The 22,779-nt window shown below is 35.1% G+C and overlaps 1 protein-coding gene across 3 annotated transcripts in view; it reads right to left on the bottom strand.

Moving 5' to 3' along the window:
• Positions 1 to 9,854: 9,854 nt before the first annotated feature.
• The window catches only part of AKAP6 (A-kinase anchoring protein 6), a 297,564-nt gene continuing 284,639 nt past the window's right edge, over positions 9,855 to 22,779 (bottom strand). For all 3 annotated transcript variants that reach the window (XM_074909861.1, XM_074909863.1, XM_074909862.1), the window contains exons 13-14: positions 18,421 to 21,890; positions 9,855 to 13,269 (exon numbers count right to left, since the gene is read on the bottom strand). In XM_074909861.1, coding sequence (XP_074765962.1) covers positions 18,462 to 21,890 — 3,429 coding nt within the window. In that variant the 3' untranslated portion in view covers positions 9,855 to 13,269; positions 18,421 to 18,461. The remainder of the gene's footprint in view (positions 13,270 to 18,420; positions 21,891 to 22,779) is intronic.

Below are 22,779 nucleotides of genomic sequence, written 5' to 3'. Positions count from 1 at the left end.
TCAAGGGTGTACTGTTAAATTCTAAAACTTCTTAAAAGCTACCTATCTAGGGTAATGGAAAAGACGACTGTTCTTTCATCAGCCTGATATCAGATGCCATAACTTAAGAGCTTTTAACATGAATTGCGAACAGTGAGACAAATAGTTGCTGCTGGCAGGAAGAAGTAGGGTGCAATTGTTAGAGAGGACAAGGGTTAACAGAATCAAGGAAATGTGGCACCTACAGGACTGAAGACATTTAACATCCATTTAATATCTTTGATTGAACAAGATGGAAAGATGCTGTGTCTTAACTACAAAATATTTTATATATAATAACTCTCATCAGTATCTTGGTGATAAAGATTCTTGTTCACAGAAAATAAACTAAACTAGAAGAATGTTTCAAACTATCAGGAAAACAATGTTTGGAAGCAGCACAGAAGTTAGAATAAAGTAATGACAGTTTTATCCCATTAAATATGATCTTATATTAACTTCAGAAGAACATTACCTGTTATGAAGATATTAAAGAAAAATATTAAAGACCTTTAAAGATCTTCTCCATTCCTAGGTTATCCTTTTAACTAGGGAGTTGGCCTCCTTGAGTTTTAGTTATTGAAAGACTGCTCAATGGGCTCACAGGGGTGACCAGCCCATCCCTCCCACATTAAGGGATTCTTAAGGGCCCATCCCAAACTGAAAAGGCAACTTGAACCTGTTTACTTTATAAGGCAGTATATTTTCCACTGCTTAAAATTTTGGCTTAAAACTCTTATTTCAACTGCAAAATTGTGCATTAGCCATGGGAATAAGTATGAGGTATTAATCTGCTTAGATTTCAATAATTTGTCCTCTGAGGCACCCAATGGATAGCAAGTTTAGCCAAGTAGCTTGAGGGAATGTTTAAATAGAACTTTTCCCCATGTTGAACAAACACTGATGACTGACAGTAAAACATAAATCAAAGTCATAAGAAAAATAATCACAGGATCCATTGCTATGATAGAGAGCTTTGCAAAGGTACATGAAATGCCATTTGAAGCTAAACAATGTAGCCTGTTACTGTCAGAATTTCTTCTCTTTTCTTAGTCTTATATCCTACTGACTTACTTCATCTTAAAAAATTTTTTGCATAGCTTTGAAGTGTTTGGCCATAATTTGAGCTTCTCACTACAGGGATGTTTATCAAGTGACATCTGGATTGTTAACTACTCTGTCAAGATAGAAGTATTCAAAAATGTAATCAATGGCTATATTTTTGGTGGTAACTTAGGGAGTTTTATCCCGTATTTCCAGTCAATTGCTTTGAAACATATTTCCAAGTTACCTCTGCTTAGAATTTCTCTTTTCCCCCTCCTTGATCTTGAAAAATTAGGTCAAACTTGATTTTTAGGTCACAGTAGAGAAGTACAAAAATCAGTAACTACTTCACACTGTGCCTTATAATAACCCTTTCATTTATCCACCATCCTGATCTTTTATGAAAGCGTTGAGAAGTGATGACTTTCATACTACATATAAAAAAAAGGTACGTCATTTTGAATGACAAATAATTCATCTTATCAATATACGATAACCTGAAGACTCCAGTGATAGGTCAAAAATTTATTTTTTATTTCAAGTTCAAAACCTCAACATTCTAGAGGTAGAATAGCTTTTGAATGTGTTTTACCTGTTTCTAAGAGGAATCAAAGAAGTAGTTTAAAATCAGCTAAGATACTTCTATAAATTGCTATAGTATCATTGCATTATCTTCAGAACTCTGAGTAGCTATTAAGAGCCTCTTTTCATGCAAGATTTTGTATTTGTCCTCTGGTGAAGTGGGACGTGCCAACTAAGGGATGGAATAAGGATGCCTTTGCAACCCGCCAGTTCCCTGAAATGTTCTGACAACTTGAATGGAGTTGTGTTTATGAGAACCAGAAATTAAATCAGATAAGTTCTTTTCAAGTTATAGTCAATAAATACTATGGTTGGAAATAACAAAATGGAAACAGCTATTTATTTCCAGTACCTCACAGGCCCATGGCTAGGGCTCCTAGGTGCTGCCACCATACTAGTATTAATGACAGAAACAGGGGGAAGGAATACAAGAAATAAACAAAAGCTCCAAACCATCACCTAAAATAATTTTCAGGATCTAAGAAGGGCTTTAAAATGTAAAATTACAGGCTCTTGAAACTGTCCTTCTAATTTCTCTATTCAATTATTATGCTTTCACTAGGCTCTTATGAAAGAGAAAGAGAGAAAGGCAGAACAGAGCTTAACTGTCGCTGGAAGACTAGCAGAGAAGCGATGAGGAAAGCACAGTCCCGTTCTCTTTGTAGCACCTCTTTGCTATAGAAAACTCTTACCGTTTCTTTTGCAATCTTGAGAGAGGTCAGAAAAGAAGAACAAATGTGACCCCTAGAAAATAATCTCTTTCATCTCCCTTGCTCTGCTAAGGATACACTTCTTGTCTTGCAAATGGAGCCGTTTGACAATCATTGCTCTCAGTGTCTGGTTAAGCTTCATCTTTGGTGCTAACAACTAGTGCACTTTTGACCTCCCTGTGCTGCAGTAGACATACAGTGGCAAAAAAGGTCAAGGAACAACTTTTCCACAAAGATTATAGTCTGACAAACCTTTTCCTCTGGGCAACTGCAGAACTTGGATATTGGCCTTATTGGACTTGATTTTAAGAAAATTCAAGGTTGCTCCTGTGCGAGCAAAGACAGTCATTCTGCTATTGCTGTGAAACCCCCATATTAGTCCCCTTTTTGAGACACACTTCTCTTTACACTTTCTCCAGCGTGTTTACATTCAGCCTTCTGTGCCTTTAAAGAGGGAGGGGGGATAAGAATTTTCTGTTCTCTGCAAAAGTATGGGCTTGTCTAGCTGTGGTGGGAGCGAAGAGGCCGGTACTGGTTGAGACTGGAAAAGTAAGTGCATGTTTTTTGGAATCACTATATTCAGCTGCCCAGAGTTCATAAACAAGCACTAGAAATACAGAGTATTAAATGTATTAAAACATTAAAGCTTTTGGTTTTACACTAATGAAAACTAAACCTTTCAGCAATGTCTTATATAAATACTCTTAACTTATAGATTGTAAAACAAATTAATAGTGCAATATCTATTCCATTTTTCTGTCTTATAAAAATACTAAAAATCTAGTCTCAAAAAAGTGGCCAGGAATTCAAATTCAGGCACCATTCCATCATCTAACCGAGGGGACTTATCTGAGTGATTGATTTAAAGGTCTTTTCCTGTCATTGCTTACTTTTTGTCATGTTGATATTCTAGGACACATGGTATGTCACAAATAAACCAGGACTCTGGCATTAGCCAGTGCTAAAGGGCTAGTCATGTGCTACGGCACTGTGCACTTAGCAAGTTTAATTGTGAAAAGGATCTAAGTTCTGCAAAATCTTGTGTTGGCAGCAATAATTACAAATTGCAATGTAATTTTAAAAATATAACTAGTTAGTGTATTATTTAACTCATAGAATTTCTTTAGAACAAGGGCATTTATATATCCTTTTAAGTGCATAGTTTGTTATAGAAGTCAATACTCAAATTCAAAACAACTATTATTTGCTTTTCCAAAGATATTTACAACAATAAAATGTAAAGATTTGGTTATGAAATAAATTAATTTTAAAACCTTCTATTCCTAATGGGACCTTGAAACAGACTATCCAGAATGAGATAATGAAAAACCCAATCCAGTTTAGAAGTAGTAAGTATTATGCAGCACCAGAGCAAGTTTATCATGTTTAAGAGACCAGATTGTTAGTTAACCAAAAGTATTGACATATGATGAAGTACAGTCTGGATGAAACTGCTATAGCACAAAGAAATCACTATACCTTTTTAAAGCGTACAGTATGTAAACATGTTTATGAATCTGGGCTAAGGAAGGGTGCTGCAATTCTTTTTTCAGTCATTTGCCACACCTCAAACAGGTGCTGGCCCTCTGATTCTGTAGGCAGATTCATCCCACCTCATTAGCACTTCAGTGAGTTCATATTAGTGGCTTCTGGTTTCCATCTAACGTAATGGAAAATTATCTTGCCTAAAGACTGGCAGTTTATGAGGCCACTGTGGCGTTTTTTTACATCATAACAATACTGCCTTTTCAAGTGACTATGTACTAGTCTCGTCCAGTTTCCCATGCTTGTATCACCACTTGTTTATTTATACACTGCTTTGCCCTAATGAATTCAAGACCTCACTATCCAACTTCCACTTTCTAACACTGCAAAGGAAGAAATACTCAGGGATCTTTTCCCTCTTTCATTCTAATCATGTCCTCTGTGCTGAGAACAGAATTTCCTGATAAGCAAAACAGACAATGAGAGTCTGTAGCCTGCTTTATGGCACAGGCATTACCAGTACATGAAACATCAAGAGCTCCCTTTTCAGAACCACTATTTATGGATCCTTGTGTAGGAACAGCTTGGCTTCTGTTCACTAACATTGTCACAATGAAATTACATTTAAGGACATCGGATGTGATTTTAAATATGGATGGACATAAATGGAATAACTGTATGCTATATAATTTTGCTTATTTTTAAAATTTGGCTGATAAGAAACGTTTTATATGTCTATTTGAGAGTAGGAGTAAAGAGGAAGTATTGGTGGGTTGCTGTTTGTTTTCTCTTTTTAATAACAAACAGATACTCTTCCAAAACCTACTCTATTGTTACCTTTAGTGCAAGGCAAAAATAAAAATATAGTCACAAAAGAAGCAGCATTGGGGAAAATAAGTTGAATGAGATGTTCATTTGAACACTTTGTTACGAGATCCCAATGGTATTGAAGCATAAGATAAGGACATTTTAATCCAAACTGATATTTCAGCAAATAATATTGTAAAGGTGATATATTTACTGGGTACACTTTAGATTCAAGTATATAACTGTAGCCATTACAATAATTCTGCTAGTAGCCCACACCTACCTTGACAAATGTTTATCTTGGCTGTGAAGAAGCCTCACAAAATCCTTTCTTCTCCATGTGCTGGCTCATATACATAATTTATCAAATTCTACTTTCTGAGCACCTGATCTCTCATTTCATTCCTTCCTATTAAGGAAAGCTGCTGTTCACCAGAGTGTCTGGGAAGTTTATCCCATGTTCTTAAACGTATGTTTTCCAGTTCAACACACATATTCAGTGCTGAAATTCAAGCTTCTCCCCAGAGGCCCATTTTCGATAGCACAAGATCTATATGTGTTTGTTGCAGATACTAAATAACTGGAGTTCTAATACCCCTAAAAATGTCACGTCAAATCTTCTTTTTAGAAGAGCTGGATGAAATCTCAAACACTGTTCACAGATGCCAGGGTTCAGCTGCAGATCTGTTCTGATGAAATCTCAGCCCCTGTTCAGAGATGCTACTCGCAGTAGGTGAGATAGGGCAAGCCAATAACATTGTTCTGGTAGTGGCAAGAGTGACTAGAAGGAAGTTCCTGAAACTGCTTTCTTTTTCATCCTTCCATAAACTTCATGAGCATATGATATAATTATTAGAATGTAGATTTCTAAGATTAACATGAAATTTCTTCATATCATATTTTTAATTTGACTAAACTTAAGACATGCATTCAGAGATATTTCATTGTGTGTTCACTGTCATGAGGATCAGGAAGGATAAATATTATTGTTCACCATTGAAAAACCATAAGAAAATAATTTTAATGTATATCATATTCTAAAAGAACCACTTGACTCTTCGGATGAGGCTATATAAGTTGGCTTGCAACTGAAATGATATAGTTGCTTCTAAGAAAATGTTAAAATTAAGAATTCCAGTTGGATACAAAATGTGTTTTCTCTCCTGGCTTGTTTTAAAGACCCATAAAGTAAAAGTCCTGGTATAAAATTTTCTTGAATAAAAAAAAAGCATATGATTGCATAAAACTTTTAAAGTACAATGGAAGTCTAAGAGAAATATAATTATTATTGTTGGTTTATCACCTCAAACATGTTGTTGTAAATGTCATTATATCAGATGAGTTTGAAAACAGGTTTTCCATTTTGCACTTTATTTGACAAGGTGATTCATTGTGTAGAACCGTTTAAGATGTCAGTCCTCGTGGAAAGAATTGAGTTGTGCTGATGTGCTTATGAGCATTCCTACATCAAAGTATATGATTAAAGAAGGGTTATTCTTCTGAAATATTGTTACCCAACTGGCCTGACATATGAGTGCTTTCATTACCAAAATATAATTTATCATGGTTAACTCCTTCTAGGTAACCATGTATATGTTACATATGGCATATGAAGGCTGGTTACAGTTATCTAAAAAATCATATTTGAGATAATTGTTTATGCTGCAGCACAATAGCTTGTTAAGTAATTGAAATAATTTGTTTCTGACATCACATCTTCATTCTCAACAGGGGAATGAAGGGGAAAGAAAAGAAACACAAGCATTTTCTATTCTATGCTTTTTGTGTGTTCCTTGTGTCTGTCAGTTGCCCATTTTTGATTGCCTCAGAGAAAAGCAGAAAACTTCTATCTTGCTTTGGCCATTTTTGCATTGAGTTTGGGAAATTTCCCCTGTTGTTTCAGTGGACAACAGCTTTTATCTTGGAGAATGAAGTTTGCTCTCCACTGTCATTAGTTTGAACTAACCTGCTATCTTAGCACAGCTGCCTATTCTATATTTAGACTCCTTTACAATCCCACTAAGCTATTTGACTCAGTAATTTCTTGCAGAAATGAAATTCCACAGATTAATTATATATCATGCAGAGGAGTACGGTATCTCCTTCCATCATGTCTAAATTCACTACCAATCCATTTCCATGAGTGACTTGGTATTATGTAGCTGGGAGAAGAAGAAAGACAGATTTGTCTTAACCAAACCATTAATTATTTCGAATACTATCATGTCTGTTGTGTTACAAAATGCTATCAAATAGTTATAGATATATACTGTAGGCATAACTCAACTTGCTCTCTCCCCCTCCATCCATTACTTTCTCCCTCTTTTCTTTTCTTTTTTCTTTTCTTTTCTTTTCTTTTCTTTTCTTTTCTTTTCTTTTCTTTTCTTTTCTTTTCTTTTCTTTTCTTTTCTTTTCTTTTCTTTTCCTTTTTCTTACATATCTTACTTCTACATTTGTCTAATACGGTGACCTTTGCATTTCCAGATGCTATTCTACATAAGAAAATCCAGTATGCAGGACATACTGTGAAGGACTAAGGTGCTGATACACTTACTGCCTTTGTCTTCCCCTCTTACTGTGGCCATAGGAGTGGCAAGTGGCACAGAAATATGTACACACAGATTAGAATCTGACTTTACTCACAATTGATGCTACTTATTAAGGACATGTCTCTCCCCCTCCAAAGAACTCACACATACATACCCCTCCCCCTCCAAGAAGAAACTTCCTCCTCAACACCCTATGTTTAATGCAATCAAATGTTAATTAACTGACAATGGTACATCTGATTGATATGCTTGGCATACTGAGCAGCAGATTCAGAAAAATGAGTATTCATGAATAGCATCACTTTACAGTTTGCAATAACAAGTCTAGCAATAGAGATAAATCTGTTTCAATACAGTGTATGCTCCTATCATTCTACAAATATTTTAAACAGAGCTAGCTAACTATCAAACATCCTTGAAGCTCCACCTCCTCCTCTGCTTCTTTTTCAGTCATCAGCCAGCATGACTTTTGCAGATCCAAATCCTCTCTCCAGTATAGCTGGCACAGCTGCAGCGTTACATATCTACCAGACACTCTCTTCACTCCAAGCCCGTACTGTTCTGCCTGTCACTTGCTCACCTTTCAAAACAGAGGTTGCAAACCCTTCCTTTATTTGCTAAATTGTACAAGAAGAAAAGGTATGAGTGGAGAACTGTTCAGCTCAGAAGACCAGGGGTTAAGAGATGCAGGAATATGTAAAATGAACAGCAACAGGTTTAAGAAATAGTTATATTCTCATTTAAAGCAAACTACCCTTACAGAGGAAGCTTTCCTTAGTAGTCATGTTAATAGTGGAAAATAGAGCTCTATGTGCATGAAAAGCTTTTTAAAGACTTTGCCTTCATAAATATGGCCAAAAGCATCACTGATCAGCTGGGCTGGCACAGATGCTCAGCAACCCAACAGAGCTGTGGGGTTGTTTTGTTTTGTTTTGTTTTTTTAATTCATGCCACAATTTTAACCATTGAAAAGACATTTCCATAATCTCACACTTGGAAAAGCCCTACTCCGAAGTAAGTAAAGCAAAAACTATAGAGAGACATAGATCTGTCTGGCATCAGTATATCTGGATAAATAATGATCCATTAATAGAACTATTATAATCCCACACAGTTTAGAGTATTCTCGATTAAACTACTGGCAGGGGACCACTAGGATTTACAGAAAGATTACTTTTTTGTTTTCTTTTCTTTTTATATTTTTTATATTATTTAAAATCTGCTTGCTACAACTTCTTTTTCATCTTGTTAGAGGCAGATGTTCTTCAGCCCAAATCTGGTCCTGTTCCTTAGGAGGAAACCAAAACCCATGCTCTCTAAAGGCAATCCTGGGATTAGGTTTTTGATTCAGGAGCTACAGAGCCGAAGTTCAGGTGTATATGCACAGTAGCCTGTATGAGAAATTCCCATACCACCTTGCCTGAGGGCATGTTATTTCCCGTAGCATGCATCTCTCCCTGGAAAAAAGGGATAGATTTTGGGTGGATGGTTGATGCTCACTATCAGTTCTTCAAGAGCCCGATTTTTTTCATTCTGTAAATGAATTGCATCAAGAATGGTTTGTGGTTTCCCATTATTGCTTAAAATCTTGTCAAATAGGTTTCCCTTTCCCTGTCACTCTCATAATGTTTCTTTCCTCCTATAACTGGATCCTTGCTGTACTTAAAACATACAGTAATGAAAAGAAAGAGGAAAAAATTTCAAAAATTGAATGTGTTTTTAAAGTATTTTCACTTCCATTTGTAAACCCAGAATGTCACAGAGATGTGAGCTCAACATAAAGCAGAGGTAAAAACATTTACTTGTCTAATTATTCTTTTCATAGCATATAATTTCATTTTAAGCATGATGTAATTCTGTACTTCTTGTAATTTTTAAGAATTAGTTTGACAATAATTACAATATTCCACTACTATTTGTACACTAAAATTACTGACTTATAAATTCTAACTTCACTTTTAACTTAGCTTATTTCTCCACCCCCCAGAAATAAAGTAATACTACTTGCTATTGCATAGGAAATTCCATTTTTCAAGCACTGAAGCACTTCAAATTCATCCAGTGCACAGAGCAAAGTGATGCCAAGTTCATTTATGGTCTAGTCTTAAATACATTTCTAAAATCAGGGATGAACATATATTTACTGAGCAAACACTAGTCACACGAAAAATGTAAGTAATACAGGTTGGCTGAAAAAGTATAAAAGACAGGGTGAGTCTGAAAAATCAGAAGCACAGAGCTGAAGGCAATAGATCAGATGTCATTTGTTAGCCAAAATCCCTCTCAAAGTGATGCTATTATTAGGAATAAGTTTGTAGAAACTTGTCAGTGAAGGAGATTGACTTGGCTAAGAACCTGACATCCCCGTTAATCCTCTTGAGCCAAGTATGACTATGGTCTGACCTAAACGTTAATAACTCCTTTTCTGTGCACTGCAGCTCAGGAACCTTTACAACATTGTTCCTGGTGTCTTCAAGCCAAAGAAAAAAAAAAAAAAAAAAAAAGAAACCAGCCTTTTTACCAGGTACATTTTAGTCAAAATATGTTGTTTTCCTCAGACAGGTAAATTGAAATAAAATTCTAAAATATGTGATGTGGAAGGCTATGTCATCCATGGATCCTGTCACCAAGGAGAAAGGTCAAGATGCCATCTAACTGACAGCAATTCTTTATTTGAGCTTATTGTGAAACAAACAGGAATATTTTTAGTATCTTTGCATGTGTTTGTATGTTTATGTGTACACATACATACAATGAACTGCACAAATAACCATAAGGACATAGAGATGCCACCTAAATTTCTCTTACTGTAATAAAGGTACAGAGGCACTGTTCCATAAAAACTCTTTAACTTACCTTGGGAAAAAGAAAAACCATTAAGTGAGAAACACTGGGGACGTGGTTTACAAGGTTATCCATATATAAAACTACCGTGATTACAAAACACCTTTTAAGTCATAGTCCCTGGCATGTTTTTTACCTCCAGTGTTAGTGTGCAATCCCTTTGCTTAGAGCTGGAGAGCTCTGGCTCTCCGTGGAAGGAATGTGAAGCAGGCAGGAAAGGGAGATCCACGTGTCAGGACCATTGCTGTCATTGGCCTCCTCACACATTGCAGATGTTGTTCAAGCATGAGCCAGGGACTGTGTGGAATAAAAAGCAGCCTATGGAACTTTAGGCAGGGATACATGCTGAAGAAAGCCTGCAGCATGCTTCTACACCATGAGAGAATTTCACCAGCAGGGAACAGGATCTATGCAAGAATCTATGTATGGGTTGATCTTAGAGTTAATATTGGTACATCAATATTAATTTTACACTATACCAATATTTTTCTTCAGGGAGTTAGCACTAGAACTTCTTGCCAGTTCTAGGCACAATTTGGTCATAAGCATATGACTTACACTAAGACATGAACAAATCCTGAAGAACATAGAGATTTTTTTCCTTTAGAAATCAATTTTTATTGACAACAAAGTCCAAAATATTCTGAGGAGAAAAATTAAAAAGGATAAAGCTTCTAACCATACTTAAAAAAGGAATAGATAATAATGATGGGTCTTGCATCGCAGTCGTAAAAATGATGACTTTATCTCATGACACCAAATAATACAGAACTGGGAATACTAGTTATATTAAAATGTTCAGCATCTCTCAGAAAGGAACCACAGAAAATTTAGCTGTGACCATATAATATTCCAGATATTGTATGATGAATATGTGGTTTATTGATTTGACAAGTACTACTATTTTCCCCCAGGAAAAAAGCAAATTTGTGGCAAATGGCCTAATAAAATGGTACAAGTAATTGATGAATTTCTGCATAGTCTGTTGGATGAGGTGACAGATCTGAAAAGCCTCTGACATTAGTTTTCCTGTTGTCATAATGTTAGGTACGACTATAGTTAAAGTAAGTTTAAAAACATACAACATAAACCAGAAAATGCTGAGGAGAAAAAAAAGAATGATTCCAAACTCAATTCCCATGTCAAGACCATTGTAAAAATCATATTTAAAATAACTCATAAAGGAACATAATAGTCAAATTAGGAGCTATGTTCCAAAAAATATTTAAAATATATTAAAGTGATCTTTAACTATACAGTTATACATTTTAGGTAATTATATGTTAACATATTAGATTTGTATATGATGCAAGATATGTGAGAGCAGAAAACTCTACAGATTCAGGAGGCTCTCTTAATAATTACTTCTTACTATTTACACTTTTCTTTATGCTAACAGTTGTTTCTGATGCCCTACCCACATCATAGCCTACCCAAGGCTATGAAGTGGAAATTTAAATTGAAAGAGAAATAATTTGCCTCTTGAAGTAATAGGAAGCTGTTAGTAATTTAGAAAACATAAGGGTTTTTTAAAATATCTGTCCCTTCAGTGTTGTATGAGTATATCAGCTGGTCAATATTCTTCCTCAAAGCTACTAGCTAAGCTTGTTAAACTGATGCACATTTTTTGAAGGGAGAAGAATGTTGAAGCTTTTTGTAAAAACATTTATTACTTGGAAAAATAATCATTAAAGGTGGTATGGAAGAACATTTCTTGCCTTTTAACTTTCTTGATATCCCTTCCCAATAGTGTTTTTAGGAGATGAATGCCACGTTGCAGAGATAGGTTATAAAGCTGTCTGGCTTGTTTTGGCCACCCAATATAGTTTTAGCACAAGATAAAAACATTTTAAATGTACAGTCTAAGCCATTAAAACAGCCAACTGTAAAAGTGTCTATATAAATATATATAAAGCTTATTCAATATAATTATGTAAATGAATGACATTTTAAGAATCAGACAATGAACTGTTACCGATAAACAAAGAAAAGTTTGGCTATAAAAGTGTGATTGATCATTGTCACCACTGCAATTGGCAGTGTACTAGTTTAAACTACAAAAAAAAAAAGTGTTTTCTCGTTTGGCCCAAAAGACCTGCAAAATCTTTAATAAAAAAGTTCTTTACCTCTGAGTCAGGCAATACAAATCTTCATCAGCTATGGAATCGCATATCTCTAGGGAATATTTGCAAACAAAAACACATTCTTCTGTACTTTGATAAAGCATTCTGTTTTTGGAACGCAGGTAAAACAGATCACCAGTTCTGCTTTTTTTTTCCCCAATAAACTATGTTTATTATGCCAGTTCTAATTACCATGCAATCTAATGGTTTTAAGGCTTATATTTTCCACATCACTGGACATCACAAACATGAAAGCATTTTATACTGTCATTATACATCAATGTTTGCACTTGGTTATACATATATACAGAAATTATTCACACATCTTAACCTTGCTATTTCCTCCTTTCAAACCAACATAATTTTACTGTGAAAGCAGCTTTTTAATAAATGGTATAAGAAATACAGCAAGGCACACATTTTTTAAAAACTTTTTTTCTCATTACCACCTCAAGAAGCATAAAAACCCAAAATGTTGTACTTAATTCAGTAGAATGTCAACAGTTCCTAATATACAACACCATGTAGTTGTTTCTTGAAGTGTTGCATAGATTAATTTTAAAAATTAAATAAATAAAATGCCATTTATTTTAATTGCTTAATTTTTAGATGTATTGAGTCAGGAGGGCTAATGACTTCTTTTTGCTGCAATCCAACAAAATTTTCACTTTAAAAGTAAAATAGTTTCAATAAATTTATGCATTATACACATAAATATTAAATTTGATACATAAAATAGAAGAGTACTGACAGGTACAGTTCTGAAAAGATGAACCGGAGTGAGCATGAATTCTGTGAAACTTCAAAACTTTAAAGAACAGAACCAGTGATAAGTAGTACGGGAGCATTCAATTTAGGAAGGGGAGGTCATTAGAGGTAGCTTGGGAGAGGAATCCATATGAAAGCAAATGGCCTTGCTACAATACAAAATGATCACTGAAATAGGACTAGCATATGCAGCCTGATCACAAAGCCAACATGGACAAATCACATTTGGAAAGAAAATTTATCTTGGGAGTCAGTGTAATGAAAGGCAGTGATACAATGGAATTGGAGGTCATCCCAGGGTTTACAGGATGAACCTGCACCTGAATTGCAGCCAAGTTTCTAAAAGGAAACAAAAAAGTAATAGTAGGTTACAGAAAATGAAGTTTTATTTGCAAAACATAGCTCTTCCAGAACAACCATAGATATTCATTAAATGGTCACATGCTAGAGCTTTTAATGCAGAAGCATACAGTAGGCAAACAATGACTTTTAACAGCCTGAGGTACAAGTTAGTGTAAAAAATTGTATTGATGTAGAAAACACATTGATTTTTGTAAAGACTTCATTTCTAAAGAAACAAGGAAAGTCATCAAATCTGACCTTTTCCCTGGATCCTATCCTCATCCTTACCTGCAAACTTACCTTCAGCGCACTCAAAAGTGCACTGATCAGTGAAAACATAGGAATTTTCAAAAGCCAAGCAACAAAAAGATCTACTCATCACTTATTTTAATATTTATGTAAACATATAGAACGAGATTTCAACAGAGAGGAGGAAAGGATTGTCACAGGAGTGGTCCATAAATAGAAGTGTCAGTCACCACTGTATTTTTAAATTGTAAATAGCTATTTAGCCACTTCTAGTACCAGCAATGAGTTAAATTTTCATACTATAGAATTATCCAGCTCAGAGTTTAGGGTTAAACTATTCATCAAAGAACACAGGCTTATGATGAGGATTATGAAGAAATAACTGTCAGAATACAGCTCAAAGATTAGTGCAAAGTACATCTCATAGGCATTTCCTAGGAGGCACTCCAGACATGCATTATGTGCCTCCCAAATTAAGCAGGAATATCTGGATCTATCAAGTTACCTTTTCCTTTGATCTTATTTGCTGTAACTCCCCCCCCCCCCCCCCCCGAAGAAATATACTTACATGAAAATGGTGAAAAGCTCAACAGTTTGTTTAGAAATTAATGGAGAACTGATCTGAATAAAGGGGAAGATTGTATCAAAAGGTTTCTACAACTCTGGCATGAGTGTCACATATCTATAGTAAGAAAAGTCTCACTGATAGATTATGTCAAATTTTTCAAAAATTATGTAATTCACTGGCAATACAAGATTATATCTTTTTTTTCTTTTTTTTTTTTTTTTTTTTTTTTTAAGTTAGCTACTGTAAGGAGCTAAAAAGTCAGACTGTTTAAAACTCTATAAAGAAACTTTATAGTATCTACCTCCCTATAAGACCATCTAGAAAAAAAGTGTTAAGCAAAGATTTAGATTATTCTTGTAGTTCCAGTCTCTAAAGAAAATTATTACATATTAACTATTGTGTAAACCTGTATATTATTTTTCTCTTGTGATGAATAATTAACTAACAGTCCTTTGCATTTATGTATTGTCTTTTATCTGTGGATCTCAAAACACTTTTCAGTGAATACATTATGCTTCCCAGGTCCCATTGATGATTATTCTCATTATTTTGTTGCTAAAGAAACTGAGGCAAGCAAGGAATAAATCATACCAAAAAATCTATTGCTGAAAAGAAAATAACTGCCAGACCTTCTGAGTACCAGTCCTGGGATTCTCCTGGCTATAGTAAGTGCCAGGATATTCTGGCTAACATTGTAGCACTGTCAAATAATATCAGTTCTTAAGCCCAAGTAAGATATTTTTTTCCTTAAATTAAGTTAAAACTTAAGTTTAAATTACAAATTCTGCACAAAACGAAGGAAATAACTTTTGGATTTACTTGTAAGAACTAACTGATTAGACATAGAATTCTAACATATCCTCTAGAAAAGACTTTGGACACATCATATAAACCTCCTTAATGTATTGATCTCTACACATATTGAATATGTGACTAGAAATTCCCATCCCATTGGTGAATCATGGGTCACAGCGATAGCAGATCACATGATCTCATATACAGAAAGACAGTTCTTTCAAGCTATCCCCTACTTGAGAAATAAAATCAGCACAGCTTTAAGAGCACCTCTGTTGAAGAACTCCATGTTGGCTTATACGATAGACTAGTAAGTGCCAACAAATATTTCAAAGCCTGCTTATAGAAATGGTATTATTTTCCCATAATGTGGTTTGGTTTGTTGTTTTTTTTTTTTTTTTGTAGCACACAGCTAAATAACAGAATTGCAAAATTTGACAAAAATATTCTCTTCACTATTACTTTTATTCTCCTGTATAGCCAAGGTAAATACTAAAACCAGAATGAAATCAAAGTACATTTGAAACTATGCCTTTTTCAGCTTTGAATTCTCAGTATGCTTTTAAAGTACACATATACTATAGATTATTTTTCTCTAAGTATTGCAGCTACACATGGAATTACACATTTAAATGAGCTTACAGCACAGGTGCTACAGGAAAAATAATGGTGTTTGCCATTTATCTTTCAAATTAAATAATGTGTTTTTAAATAGTAACTTTTTTCATAATACACTTATGGGAACAACATTTATCTGTCACATTTTAAAAGATGTATTAGTAATAAATGTAAATTACCTTTGGAAAATCAGTAATTAGCCTCATCAAAAAATAAACAATCTGCCACCAAAAAGATAATCTTTAGCATAGTTAAGTATAATAACTGTTATTTGAATAAGTTAACAAATTAGGATAGATTGCTTCTGTAATTCATTCCCCATAGCATGATAGATGAAGTTAAAGCATCAGGCTTGTGAATGGGGGAAGGGAGCTCAGACTTTAGTAAAACCAAATCTAGCAGCTCATATTTTCATTTTTTGATGTGCCAGAGATAAAATATATGTATCCTAGGGCTTTACTACTGGGAATAATACAGTATATAATTCCCATGGAAGCAATGCTATATGTATCAGTTAAGAACCAGTATATCTTCCTTAATGTAAAATGTGGGATGTAGTGTGAAGGGCTTTGTTACCTTAAAAGTATTTATCAGCACCTGGGCAAAATTTAAAACTATAACATAACTCTATTAAGTCATATAGAGACTGCATTACATTTTATTGCATTGTGACACATTTTTTAATATCCTCACCCTCAGTGACCAAATTTAGTCCTTATACCAACTGCATATTGTCATATCACAATTTTATGAAAAGTACAGCTGGCTACCATGTAGGCAACTATGAAGTTCTGAAGAGTGAGGGAAAGTTTGTACAGTATTTTGAGATCCTCAGAGGAAAAGTACTAATGAATTGAAATGACATGTTATTATCTTCATCAGGGAACAAATGAGAACAAGAATAAAATCACACTCGCTATAGTAAGTATTCTTCCTCAAATTAATATTATAAAAATGAGTGAAAAAAAAGAGAAAAATTAATAAACCAGTAATTTAGGAAAAGCTTATGTTTACATAATTATCAACCTCAGACTTTTGTCATCATTTCAATTTCCAAATAGAAGCTTCCATATACACATACTTCTTTTAATGTAATTCTACAATATATATATATCATCTATATAATATATAGTATCATCTATGAGTTTTGTAATTCCCAGTTGATTTCCATTGCTTCTCCGGTTGTTTGGATGTGTCCAAGTATTAACCTAATTGGCAACAGGTCATGTTAGCCTATTTCAAGAAATATCCTCTTTGCTATGATGGTTCCAACATAATGCATTATTCAAATAGATATGTGTAGAAAGAGAGTGGCAAGCTGTAGCTAGTGCTGTCATAACCTAAAGACTTTGCTAGACATACTTATACATATGTGTATGTGTGAATGCTGGGTAAACTGCCAACATGTGCAAAAAAAAAAATCCAAAGCATAGTAATATAATATAGCAAAATCCGGAAATGCCAGAGTTAGATATCTAATAGCAGCAAAGCAATCTATTTCATAAAAATAGGTCCAGATCCTTTGCTTCAGGTACATAGTTTGAAATAGGAGAGTACTTGTTATTTTCATGGGCAGTGATGAATAACAACCTTTTTTCCTAGCAACATTGTGGAATCATAGCATAACTTAGGTTGGAAGGAAACCTGAATGTCATCTGCTCCAACCTCCTGCTAAACAAAGGCTATTTTCAAAGGTAGATCAGATTATTCAGGGCCATGTCCACTTGAATTCTGAGAATCTGCAAGGATGGAGATTCCAGAACTTCCCAAGGAAACCTTGTCCCATGCTTAATCTTGTTTTTTGGAAATTCCTTTGCTACAGCTTCTGGCAAGCAGCGGCATTTGGAACTGGAGTGGCATTTGGAGTTGCCATGCTGGCTTTGGTCTACTGGAGGAGCGTTTCCAAAGACTAATGGCATTCTATGCTGGCTTTTGGGTCACGAAACAACTAGTGAGACTCAAAGAAGCAATGCTACACGTTGGGATTTGATCCAGAAGTTGCTTTGTAGATCTTTTGTTGCTAAATGTTCAGTTATCATTAGACATTTATGTGAGGTCAGAAACTCCAGATCTGAACCACTTTCAAACTTTGGAAGAGATCAGAGACACATTTTCATCTAGGTTCCACCATCTGACATGTTTCAATGTGCTTACCACTAAACAGAACCGAAGCTTCCAGTACTGCTCTGTGGCTACCAGTTTCCATACGTTTTGGTATTCAGGTCTTTATTCTACATTATTCTCACATTACTCTATTTAATGATGTTGCAAAGATTTCCTATTTTGGTAACCTCAACTTCTAGCCTAACACTGTGTTGTAATAATTGTGTTCTTAATAATGCTTTACTGAACATAAATCATGGTAAGCTGACATCAAGAGATGACTTTGTATCTCTCTACTTATTCTTCAGTCTGCTTAGCCATTCTTCACGGCTTATCTGGAAATATTGTAGAACTCCAACTCACTAGTTACCCAAAACTCTTGTAAAACTGGAAGTTCAGCTTCATGAAGTGCTTTTGAACACCTCATAAGGCCAGCTGACTGTGGAGAAGGGGATCAATGAGTAGAGCTGGTTTCTGGTTCCACAGCTCATTTGAGGAGGGAAGAGGAGGCTGATATAGAATTATTACTTCTGAAGAATTCTCAGGTTCTGCAAGATAGCAGATTTGTTCCAGAAGGGAGCAGCTGCAGTTGGTGCAAAGCCAAAGGGCAAGAAAGCAGTATTCACTGCTTTTGTTGACCAGTGGCATGTAAATTGGGATTATAGTGTAATCACAACAAATGATATATCACTATCATAAAACAGAAGCCCTGGATGGTGATTCACCTCCTTTCATTGTAAAAAATGTACAAAAAAAAAAAAAAAGGGCAAAAAAATGTAACAGAAAAATGAATGTGCAACTTGTAGAGTACATACCTGTTTTTAGGATAATGTACGTGCCTGAAGAGGGTTACATTCTATCTGTGCATATTTATATGTCTTTCCTTATGAAGATTCAGGAGATTTTCTTCACAAGTAAGAGTTTTACTGTTCTGATGCACAACATCATTTTTCTGTGAATGGCCAGTCTTTAACTGAAACTCTATAGCCGAAGCCTCTTCAGAAGCAGCAACACATCCTTTGGGCTCTTCAGTTTCAGGTGATTTCCCTGTACTATTTTTAGTGCTAAACTCTGGAGAATTCTTTTTCAAACCTTCAGTGTGCCCACTGGAAATCAGCAAAGCATCAGCAGCGTATTTCAAATTGTTTGATGCACTTTGTTTGTTAGGATCGGGGACGTTTATATCATTAACATCAGATAAAAAAGATAAATCCCTACCTTCAGATGAAGTTTTAACTTCTTCTAATGACTCTAGAGTCACTTCACCAAGTGACTCTGCAGATGTTTCAGAAATAGTGTTAGAAATAGTTTGCTGCTGCTGCTCAACTCGTGCTTCAGCAGTACCATTAGAAATTGATTGCTGCTGCTCAACCCGTTCTTCCTCAGGACAGGCTTCAAAAAAGCATTCAATATTTTCTCTCTCATCTGTGAAGTCCAGTGGCACAGGACTGCTGCTTTTCTCCTCTATGTATTTGATTACCTCTCCACAGTCACTATCATGAGAAGAAAGTGAAAGATAAGAATAGAAGTCCCCTTTTCTTAGCTGAATGGGTCTGTGAGAGTGTTCTAACACTTTTTCCTTGATCTGTGCTAATGAAGCTGGAGCAGATGACTCACATTCAGGTTGTGACTTACTTTTCAAAGCTGTTGATGCCATGTCTATTATCTCCCTCACAAAATTGTGTACTGAGCCATCTTCCATGTTTCTTTTATCAAAAGCAGCAGATTCACAGTTACAGCATGAATCAAGACCTTTGGCTGAGGAGTCACATTCTGCTTCATTGGATTTCAAGGCTGTACAGCAATCAGTAGATTTTTCAGTAATGCTTATCCTATGTTGTTGACCATTAGGTAAGGATGTTTGTAAAGCTGTATCTTTTATATCTACACAATTAATTTCTGAGGAAGATTCAAGGCAAGGTTTTTTAGCAGGAGAGGAGGAAACAGCATGACTATCAGGCTGAAGATGACTTTGACATTCTTTTGGAGGGTTTCTGGATCCATCTGCCAACAGAATAGTCTCCTTGCCATCCATATGTGAATCATCTGAACTGTCTGTAAATGCTTCACAGACACAACATTCATTTTCTGCTTCTCTGACATCAAGTGATGCATGAGATTTGGGAGTTGCTGATGTTCTAATAAGACCTTCTTTTGGACTGCCAAGAGTATTTTCAACATTGCCATTCTCCATGTCATCCACAAGCTGATCCTTCACAACCTGAGAGATGTCTTTCATCAGGTGACTCTTTGTGCCCTTTTTGTGATCATGTGGTACATTCTTACTATTGCCATTATTTTCTGATATTTTCTGTACTGAACCATTCAATAGTGTTTCAATGCTTAATGTATCTGTGGCTTTTGATGTCTCATTACTAACTTTACTGCGCTGAATTTCATCACTGAGGTTACTTTTTCTCTTCTCCCTTGTCAAAGAAAATTTTGGTCTAATCCAAGTTTGGAGTTCATTTTTTATATAATCAAGCCCTGAAATTAAATTGCATTCTTCATAAATATCCTCATCAGTTGCTATACTGGAGTCATCATCTTCATCTTTGATACCTAGTTCTTCCTCAGTTAAGGTAAGGGTGGAACTTGAAAGCAAATCACTGTCATCTTCATCATCAGTACAAGCAGAAGTGCAGGAGACATTAACAATCATGCTGACATTGACATCGCTCTCATCAGCTACAGATCTATTAAGATGTTTTCTAAATGATGCATTTGAATCTGGTATTTTATTTCTGTGCAGTACAATGTCTTCAGAGCAGAGAGAAAGATCCTCACTGCTGCTGAGTTCAGTGAGAGAAGCTGCTGAATCTTCGTTGATTGAGGATGCAATATCTAGAGACCCCTGTCCGGTAAAAGACATTTTTTGAGAGCTACTTTGGAGTGTTATATCAGAGATGCTGCGCTTTATCTTTTGATCTAAAGGACTCTGGATATTCTCTAAGCGATTCAAAAGATCTAATGTCCTTTTGCTGAGCTCTCCAACAGAATCACTGCTTGCACTTATGTCTCCTGAGCCATGATGACTAAAAAGATCTTCGTTGCTTTTGTATGAAGTGAGCCAGCTCTCCAAAGAGGTGCTTCGCTGAAGACCATCTCCACTTTTAAAAATACCTGAGCTGAACAAATCACCTACTACAGACAGAGATTCTAATGAAGAACTACGAGATAAAGTTGAAACCTGTCGGGTGTTCTCTGTAACAGTTAATTTTCTCACAGTTTCTGCAGATTTACAGGAATTGGGATCTGATTCTGCAGGGATACTTGCCAGAGTATGGTCATGAATAAACCCATCTGGTTGTGACTCTCCAGGCTTATGTTCAGATTTACCAGGTATTTTATCAAAACAAAAGCCATGAAACAAACTGCCCTCTGTATGTGATTTTTCAATTTGTGATTGCTTGATTATCGCTGGTAATTTGAATTTGGAGCCTTGAAGATATGAGTAATCATAAAATGTAAACACGTCACGTTTTCCTTGCAATTCTTCAAGACAAACAGGTTTACACATGGAAATGCTGTCCAAATCCTCATCATTTTCACTTCCACAACATGCAGAAGGTGCCAACTGGAAATCATCTGAGATACTAGCATGGTCTTCTTCATCTTGCTTTATTTTTTGTTTTATTACATTGACTATATCATCCACTTGAGTTTCTGCATGTCCAATTTCAGGATTACTCTGAGTGCTTTCAATATCATTTAGAAAAAAAAATTCTGAATTATTTGTAGTTTCTGTATCACATTCACTCACTATCCCGCTCTCACTCTCAGAATGCCTGCTTATGTTTCCACTCTGATACATATAGTTATATGGTTTTGCCAGTGTGGTCCCCCCTATTAGGTCTGGCAGGGATTTGGTAGATGAAAATGATGAGTCTTTGCTAAGACTTTTGTTTAAAATGTTAGACTGTGTTACATTGGAGAGTTTGGATGTTTTTTTCAAAAAAGGCATGTGGTTTTTTTCTGATAATTCAATATTATGAAGACTATAGACCTGATAGATATGAGGATTTGGAGGAGAAGTAATGCTGGGACAAAAAAGAGGACTTCCGTGATCACTGATACTTTTGTCTTCATTCACATCGTTATTGCCACAATCTCCTGAAGCAGGTTTCTGGATTAGATCATCATTCTTGGGTTCCTGATCAGGATCACTTAACTCCTCATGTATACTGATTAGTTTATTACTTATGTCAGTTTCATCCCATTCTAGTGCATCTTCACTTGGACCATTTAGATCCATCAAACTGGGGTCAATAACGTTCAGAGGCTCCTGCAAAAAAAGAAGTCAAAGATTAAAAATATTTACAGCTGCACTTCAAATGTGTTTCCACTGAAATCATCTAAGTAAATTAATGGGAGTAAAGTGCATATGGAACAATGATCACTAATAGGCTTTTAATTTTGTTGCGTTTTGTGTACCATTAAAATGATCAATTAAAATGAAACCTCTTAAATTTTACATGACTTCTTAGTATTCTTAGTGGGGTTTTTTTTTATTTGCTGTCAGTATATAATACAGAAATTTTACTCTAACAGTAATTTTGTATGTAACAATTTATAACCATTCTGCAGAATCACATAGGAGTGTGTTAGTGTATTAGTAAAAACATTTGACTAGTTCTGTATTATGTTGGATATATGAGAATCTCTCTTAGCCTTCTTAAGTTTAAAAGACTTAAGTTATAAAGGATTTATTAAAGGATTTTTGAAAGGATTTTTGAAATGCTTATAGCAAACTTTTGTGCTGTCAGCCTTAAAACAGATCTAATGTACTGGATCACAAGACTTGATGAATTTTTGTTAGAATTTCTATTTATTCTTTAGCTGGTAATAAAGGCAGTATTAAAGACCAGTAAGTAAGACTAATGAATGTTAGTATCTTCAGCTGTAAGAATAATCAGTCAGTATAATCAAGTAATTTTTTTTTTCTGATACCTTTCTCTGGGAAAGGCATGATAAATAATTGAGCTAAACTTAGTTTGCTTTTTTCAAGACTTTTGTAACTTTACAGTAATATTTACTATTATGACTCAGAACATATAGTATCAAGAATTGTTCTTCTAGAAACATGTGCAGAAGAGGAACACCTTGACAACTTTTCTCACTCAAATGTGATGTGTCAAGTGACCAACAGTACCAACTCACCTTAAACTCCTCAA

This window comes from Athene noctua, chromosome 6 (genome assembly GCF_965140245.1).
Source record: "Athene noctua chromosome 6, bAthNoc1.hap1.1, whole genome shotgun sequence".
NCBI classification, from domain to species: Eukaryota; Metazoa; Chordata; class Aves; order Strigiformes; family Strigidae; genus Athene; species Athene noctua.
Note: the sequence above shows the minus strand (reverse complement) of the source record. Positions and strands in the feature narration are given on the sequence as shown.